Here is an 8,476-nt window from a genome sequence, read left to right as displayed (position 1 = left end):
ACAGTATAAGATCAAATAGTTCCGGGTCACACCTGAACTCCAGTGAAGTCGGCCAGTTTGTCCAGAGCGTCGGCCAGATTTTCCACCAAGACGGCCTTCATCCCCGCTCCCTCTGCTGCCTTCACACCTTCCTCATCTGCGTCCAACCACAGAGCCTGAAATCAGACCGACAGGCTGAGCGCGCTGTCCCGGACCAGGATTTACACTCGTGCGTGTGTGTGGGCGTGTCCTCGACCTGCTGCGATGTCACTCCCAGGTGCCGCAGAGCAGAGCTGAACGCGGAGGACTCGGGGACCCTGTGACCCGAGCGGCAGGACTGGAGGACCTGGTCAAAATGGCCGCCCAGCAGAGACAGAAGGCGGGCTGGACCGTCTCCAGCCGCGCTGTCATCTAGCCAGTGATTGGCCAGCACGGCCGTCAGTAACCCTGATGGGATGGAGGCGTAGAATCAGCCTTTGGTGATGTCATCGGGCGCCACAGCTGTGTGTGTTTCCCGTGCAGATGTGTTGATGCATAGTTACCACGGTGACGCAGACCGGCGGCTGCCTTCAGCACGGCTGGTTGGACGTCCATCATCGCCTCCCTGAGCTCCTCCAGCAGGCCTCTGACTGACCAATCGGACGGCAGAGTCACACCCCTGACCTGGGCCTCCTTCACACACTCCGCCTCAAAGGCTGCGATCATCTACACACACACACAGAGGATGGAGGAGGCAGTAAAGGGCCCATCCAAGGACTCTTCTTCACCTCCATGTTCAGTCACCTTCAGTAACAGCGAGGACAGAAGACATCAAATAAATCAAGAGATGATTTTGACCTCACCCACCTGAGACAGGGTCACCTCACCTCTCTCCGCCCGGCTCATGGCGCTGTCCCTTCGGGACGCCACGGCGGACAGAAAACCACTGAGAACCACAGAGAGACAAACAAGATGAAAGACGTGAAAAGAAGCGAGTCCACGTGAATGAGTCAGTAACATTAACACGAGTCTGTCTGGTGGCTTTAAAGGAGGTTAAACATGTGACAGATGCCACAGATCAGAGTTCGAGTGCTGTTTGTGTGGAGTAATGAAACCACAGGAGACTCAGCTCACACACACTGTGTCTTCACCAGCGCTGCACACTTATAATCTGCATCTAGTTCAGTCTGCAAATATAGTGAAGGCTGAGCCTGCACCTGATTGGGTGGCACAGCTGATACAGTATATGGCCAAAAGTAAATGGACAGTGAGTATTTTACTTACTCTCATCTTCATTCGCAGACACTTTTATCTAAAGCAGCTTTCATTTGGGGTTTCAGTGTCTTCCACATGTGGACGTCCGGGTCAATAGTGCTCCTTCAACTCTGTGTCCCTTTCCTGTTTCTACATGGCAGCGCCCCCGTGCACAAAGCAGCTCCAGAAAGAAACTGTTTGCTTGATTAAAGGATAGAACATTAAATTTATGGAGCAGATTAACAATTATTAACAACTTTGCAGCCATCTGTGTAAACCAGATTCTACAGTACTGTTGCAGATGTACATCTCAAATTAAAATGGATGGAAGCTGCCAAAAAGAATTTTACTCCCACATTTTTTATGAGCCATCGGGGGGAAGTTTTACAGCTTTACTGAGGACTGAACTGTTAAAGTCCAGAAGGAAGCTGGTGACTGTTACTAGTTTGGTAGATGTGAATGGTGCTACATATTTAACCATTTAAGACAGAAGGCAGAGCTTAAAATAAGTGAACTGTGATCCCTGTAACACAAAAACAATGTGACTGATTCATCTTTGGCAGTGACCTATTAATCATGGGGGTTCAGCTGTCCATTTACTTTTGGCCATGTAGAACCTGCTGTCTGATCTTGTTTGCAGTTGCACAATGTGTTACAGAGTAACAGCAGTGTTCTTCTTTTAATAAGATTCATCAAACCTCTGCCACACCGACACACTCCAGGCACATTTCTTTCCTGCTTGGACAGATTATTTAACAGGTTTTAGAGATTGTAACGCAGGATGCACCGCAGTTTACCTAAAACACCGAGTCATATTGCGTAATTTTTTACAGTGCAGAGATGTTGTCTTACCCAGGCAGGTGATGCAACTCCTCCAACCTGCGGAAAACATCACGAGGGCTGGAAGAGACAGCAACTCCCCAGAAGTTGAACAAGACGGCTTTCCTCTCAGCCATCTCCTCTGAGCCTGAGTGAAAGGAGCTTTAATGTTTCTGTCTCTGTCGTCCAGCAGGAATGTGTTTTCTCTGCTGCTGCTGCAGGAAGGCTCTGCTCACGCAACAGGGGAAACTTTGCCCTTTGCACGGACTAACAGAAGCTCCGCCCACTTATCCTGCAAGTTCAGGCTCGACTGGGAGAAGGGTCAAAGTGAAACTTCTCTGTGCCAATATGCAAACATGCGGAAGAGGATTAGGGCCACGTGTGAATTTTTTTTTTTATTCTGAGATTAAAGTCAGAATAATAATCCTCTTCCGCACCTTCACTGTCTGTACCTCTGTGTGGATATTGTGTAGGCTGCCTCTCTCTCTCTCTCTCTCTCTGAGTGAATGGCGGAGTTGCAGTGTGGTGCAGTGAGTGAATAACATTTCTGCGTGTTCATTTTCTCTTCCGTGTTTCATATAGTTCCTGATAAAAGTATCTGCTAGATGTTCAGGTGTTTTTTGGCTTCGCAGCGTGTTGCTGCGGGCCTAGTCGGTCAACATGCCCGTTGTGGAAGGTGGTGCAGAGTTTGAGCAGCTGACACGCCGTCATGCTATCAAACTGGTGCTGGCTGCACAGTGCTCTGTAGAGGTGGGGGGGCTGCGGCAGCGTCAAGTCTGCCTCCTGCATGAATGGAGCCATTGTTATACTTTTGGACAGCACGGCCAAAGTTAGTGATGTGGTCGAAACAGGTGTAGTTATTCATGACACTTTCACTCCCGTTCTCCCGCTGGTTAGTCATTAAAAATGCAGTGCTGACTAAAGAGCTGTCTCGGACAGCTCGTCTCCCCGAACAAAATGGTTTCTTTGGGCTGCAGATCCCCTTTGCTCAAACATGTTGTGTGTCACCGGAGGCAGGTTTTCATGGTTCTTAATGATAACACTGATGAGCTCAGCCTGTCTTTTAACTTTAAAGTAGACTGGTTTAGTTACATGGTTTTTGCCTCGTCAGAGACCATGAAGTATTTTGGTTGTGGTGTGGAAGGACATTTGATTCGTTCCTGCCCAGAGAGAAGGGGGGAGCAGCTGATGTTGCTGGAGAGGGGGTGTCGGGGGTTCCGGCCCCTCCGGAGACTTACCGGGGCTGGACACCACTCAGGCCAGGCTCCCGAGGAGGGGGACCCCCCTGTGTGCTCTGGCGGTGATAGTCAGCAGACTGAGACGGGGTCAAACAAAGAGCAGAATAAACAGACTGAGTGTCCCAACAGTTTGGAAAACACTGATCATAAAGAATATTTTGATGTGCGTGATAATCTGTCAGTGTGTGAGGACAAGAGATGTCTGATGATGACATGTTAAAACTATCACAAAAAAGGAAACTTTCAGAACAGGTCCATAGCAATGCAAAAGCCATCAAAATAACTACAGGCACAGAAGCTGGGACATCTTTAGAGGGGCCAGAGAGTGACCCGGCAGGACCAGCAGGATCGGTACTCCCCTGCTGATGTCAGGAAGTTCCTGCAGAAAACTAAAGGTGCCAGGCTTGTGAAAGTGGAAGACCACTTTTTGGATCTGAAACTATTTGTTGAGTCAGTTAAGTCTCTGACAAAAAGATCAGGAAACTTTGAGGATGATGTACTAACAGACCAGGAAATCTATCGTTTAAAGAAACTGGTATTCAGAGTAAAAGCACAAATAGCTGATAATGTTTAAACAAAAAAACGTGTGTTTCTCTCTTTTCTTGTTTCCTCTCGTTCTCTTCTTTTTCTCCGTGTGTGATTTCAACAGAGGCACTTTGAACCTAAATGGAGGGATGATGTTAAAAGAACTGCTTTTTTTTAAGCTGACGGAGCTGAAGAAAATAGATGTGATGTTGATTCAGGAAACACACAGTAGTACAGATAATGAAAGTGTCTGGAGGAGTGGGATTTGTGTTTTCCAAGAGTTTTGTACCTTCTTCCTATAAAGTAGAGGAAATTATTGAGGGTTGTTTATTGAAGGTTGAAGCTCAATTTGAAAATGTTAACCTGGTGTTGGTTAATGTTTATGCAGAAACCAGTGGAGCAGGCAGGTTAGCGGTGCTTAATGTTCTGAGTGACACCATCCAGAACTGTAATAGTGATGAGTATTTGTTTTTAAGAGGGGATTTTAATTGTACTGAAAATCCAAAGCTTGACAGGAATCATCAGGAGCCTCATCTTAATCACAGACAGTATACCTGGAGTCACTGTAAAGACAATGTGTTATCTCTGGCCAGGCTGGATCACCTGTACTCTTTTTAAACACCATGCGAACATTTTTTAAAGCTGTCACATTCACCCAGTGGGCTTCTCAGATCACTTTCTTGTTGTTTGCTCTGTTTTTATAAAGAGTGTCCGTCTAAAAAGCTCTTATTGGCATTTGAACACGGCCCTGCTTCATGACAAGGCTTTTAGAGCAGCCTTTGAATATTTCTGGGTTAACCACAGAATTTGTAAATTCCCAACAGTGTGTTCAACAGTGGTGGGATTTTGGTAAATCTCAGATTAAACAGTTGTGTCAACAGTTCTCTTGTAATGTCGCTAGAGATGGAACCAGATCTATGAGGGACCTGGAGGCTCAGGAGGTAGAACTGCAGGGTTTGGTAGATTCTACAGGAGATCGAGGGCTTTTAGACTCCCTTAAATCTAAAAAGTCGGCTCTGTCCAGCCTGCTGGGCACTGCAGCGCAGGGAGCTCTGGTCAGATCACGCTTCCTCGACGTCACACAGATGGACGTTCTCAGTTCTTTTTTGGTCTGGAGAGGAAAAATAGTTCACTCTCTGTGATCTGACAGTGGCTCTGCAATCTCAGACTCTTCTGAGATTAGGAAACTTATAAAGATCTGTTTACGTGTGAACTGACAGAAAATCCAGGTTTGTGGAGCAGCTTCTTCACTGGTCTTCCTCAGGTGGATGCTGAGGCCAATGTAAAGTTGGAAGCTCGCGTTTCCCTCAATGAACTGCACACTGCTCTGATGAGTTTACAGGGTGGAAGAGCTCCTGGCCTAGACGGTCTCTCTGTTGATTTTTACAAGTCCTTTTGGTCGGTGTTGGGTGAAGACTTGTCACAGACGGCCTGGAGAGAGGTCGGCTGCCTCTGAGCTGCAGGAGCTGAAGAACTGGAGACCAGGTTCCCTGCTCTGCACAGACTATAAAATACTGTCCAAGGTCCTGGCCACCAGACTTGGAGAGGTGATGGCTGCTGTTATCCATACTGATCAGACATACTGTGTGCCCGGCAGGCTCATGAGTGACCATGTCACTTTAATTTCGTGATGTTCAGGAGGTCTCCAGCTCATTGGCTGTAGACCCTGGTCTGATTTCCATAGATCAGGAAAAGGCTTTTGACCGGGTTGAACACCAGTATCTATGGCAAACTCTAGCTGCCTTTGGGTTCAGCCCAGGCTTTATAGCCCAGATCCAGGTTCTGTATAGTGACATTGCAAGTGTTCTATAAATTAATGGGGGTCTGAGTGCTACTTTCGGTGTTCAGAGGGGGGTCAGACAAGGCTGCCCTCTGTCTGGCATGCTCTATTCTCTGGCTAATGAGCCTCTGCTCCATAAACTAAGAAACGATCTGAGTGGTGTTTGTTTTCCAAACTGTGATGTCTCTTTCAAACTGTCGGCGTACGCTGATGATGTCATTGTGTTGGTTAACACACAGAAAGACGTTGATATGTTGGTGAACTCTGTAAATCTGTTTGGCTGCATATCTTCTACTAAAGTAACCTGGGGGAAGAGTGAGGCTGTCATGGTGGGGGAAGGCTGAGGGATCGGCTCAGGTTACCTGGAGGTTTGGTGTGGGGAAAAAAGGAGGACTGAAATATCTGGGAGTTTTTCTGGGAACTGAAATGTTTGTGCAGAAAAACTGGAACAATGCCTTGGAAAAGGTTAACGGTCGGCTCATGAAATGGAAATGGCTCTTACCTAAAATGTCCTACAGAGGTTGCACTCTTGTGATCAATAATCTGGTCTCTTCTGCTCTGTGGCACCGGTTGGCTTGCATTGATCCCCCAGCTTCTCTTCTGGTAAAGATCCAGAGGGTTTTAGTTGATTTCTTCTGGGACAGGTTGCATTGGGTACCTCAGAGTGTCCTGTTCCTTCCTAAGGAGGAGGGTGGACAGGGTCTAGTCCATCTGGCCAGCAGAGGCGCTGCCTTCCGTCTTCAGTTCATTCAGAGACTGCTCACTGGGCCGACAGACCTGGTCTGGAGACCTTTATCCTGCTGCATCCTGCAGCGGTTTGGTGGTCTACGGATGAATCTATGTTTCTGACAGACTGTAAGGGGTTGAGCACATCATCTCTGCCAGCTTTTTACAGGAGTATTTTCTCAGTGTGGACTTTGCTGAGGCAGCAGCAGGCTGACTCTCTGTACTGGCTCCTACAAGAGCCTGTGCTGATTGGAGGACTCTTGGATTGTCCTAGCTGGGGGGGACCCACGCTATCCAGAAGTCTTCACACTGCAGGGGTTTCTACTCTGGGGAAGGTGGTGGAGCTAGCTGGGCCTCGGTTGGACGACCCTGTTGGATTAGCTGATCGGCTTGGATGGTGGAGCGTGAGTGCTCTCTTTTGGTGGACTTTTCTGTTGGAACCCTGCTGCCAAACTGCACTGATCTCTATCCTGCCATTAGGCTTTTTCCTGGTTTTAAGAACTGTTCTGGTTTTCTACTTGAACCTGTGGACCCTGTAGGCGCTTCTTTGGGGGACGCCTCAGGAAAGACTCTCTATAAACTGATGGTGAAAACTTTGAATCAGAGAACACTGAGTGGACGTAGTGACGCCCCATGGAGGGTTTTTCTGGACTTAGATCCTGACTTTAAAGCAGCCTGGAGGTCTTTGTACAAAGAAACATGCAGACCTGCAGTGGAGAATCCTTCATGGCAGTGTAGCGGTGAACTCTTTCATCTCTGTTATTAATGCTGATGTAGAAGAAAAATGTCCCTTCTGCAGTGAGAGAGAGACGGTGTTTTGTCTGACTGATTTGTTTGTGCTGTTGGAAAATATTTTCCATAGATATGGAGAAGTTTTTACAAAGCAGATTTTTGTTTGTGGTTTTAGATTTAGATACACTCGTCGGCAGAAGAACAAATGTTACAGCTATTGAACTTTGCCTTAGGACAAGCAAAGATGGCGGCGTATATGACCCGGAGACGGAAGGTGGAGGAAGGGTTAGATGTTGATGTGGTTCTTGTTTTTGAGAAAATGGTTAAGTCCAGACTGCTGTTAGACTTCAGTTTTTACAGAGCTGCGGATGACCTGGATACATTTGAGGTGGTTTGGGGTTGTGGGGGGCGGCGCTCTGCTCTGTGACAGAGGGACAATTAAGTTTTGAGATGTGCTGATCTAAATTTTTGCAACACATGTAAATGCAAAAGTATCTAGTAATGTAATATAGTATGGTTTTTTTGTACAGTGCAAATAGCAAATGAATGTTGGTGTCAAATCAAGAAAATCTCTCTCTCTCTCTCTCTCTCCTCCCCCTCCCTCCCTCCTTCACCCCCAACCGGTGGAGGCAGATGGCCGCCCACCCTGAGTCATGGTTCTGCTCGAGGTTTCTGCCTCTTAAAGGAAGTTTTTCCTTGCCTCTGTCGCCTAGTGCTGCTCTTGGTGGGAATTGTTGGGTTTCTGTATATAACATCATAGATTATGGTCTAGACCTGCTCTTTTATGAAAAGCGCTGTGAGATAACTGTTGTTGTGATTTAAACTGACATCATCCACTGTGTCAGTTTACTAATAAATAAAATTTGACAACAGCAAATGTTGGCAAACATGTCAATATCATGCAGATCTATGCTGAAACTCAAACATTATGATTTCAGTGGTAGATGAATACATGAAAACAAACTCTTTAAACTGTCAAACCATCAGTGCTTTGTAGATTAAACTTGCCTTGTTTGACACCTGATGATCTTTTCCTCTCTGTGTTTTGCACCGAGTGTTTCTGTCTCGTTTGATCTCATTTATTGATCCAAAGGCTCAGCTAAGAAACTTGGCCAGCTGTCCACTGTTGTGCCATGATCTGTTAAGACAAAACACTTATTACATCATGTGTGCCATGGCAGTAATTAGTATTAGGGCTGCAACTAACAATTCTCTTTTTATTTTGACACATTTATCAGATAATCATGACTTATTATAAAACGTCAACTGTCACAAACGCTCATCAGACGTTTCCATTTACACTTCCTGCAGTTCACAATGATACAAAACAGGAAAAAGCAGCAATTCTGAAGCTCTGGTGCACAACTCACAGTATCCAGTAAATCTAATGGTGTTGAATCATGTTTAACAACATGGAGGGAAGGGCTCGTGCTGCTCGTAATGC

General features: G+C 46.5%; 1 protein-coding gene across 1 annotated transcript; it reads right to left on the bottom strand.

Annotated features, from left to right (window-relative positions):
- Window positions 1-32: 32 nt before the first annotated feature.
- Window positions 33-2,314, bottom strand: LOC123972158 (bifunctional epoxide hydrolase 2-like; the record flags this gene model as incomplete). Its single annotated transcript, XM_046051446.1, is given in 5 exon segments — window positions 33-155; window positions 236-426; window positions 522-684; window positions 826-904; window positions 2,065-2,314. Coding segments are annotated over 5 exon segments (660 nt in total), but the record flags the coding sequence as incomplete, so codon positions are not given.
- Between the last annotated feature and the right edge of the window lie 6,162 nt (window positions 2,315-8,476).

Source organism: Micropterus dolomieu, linkage group LG01 (assembly GCF_021292245.1).
Source record: "Micropterus dolomieu isolate WLL.071019.BEF.003 ecotype Adirondacks linkage group LG01, ASM2129224v1, whole genome shotgun sequence".
Classification (NCBI taxonomy): domain Eukaryota; kingdom Metazoa; phylum Chordata; class Actinopteri; order Centrarchiformes; family Centrarchidae; genus Micropterus; species Micropterus dolomieu.
The sequence above is the reverse complement of the archived record's forward strand: the minus strand, read 5'-3'. Positions and strand labels throughout refer to the sequence as shown.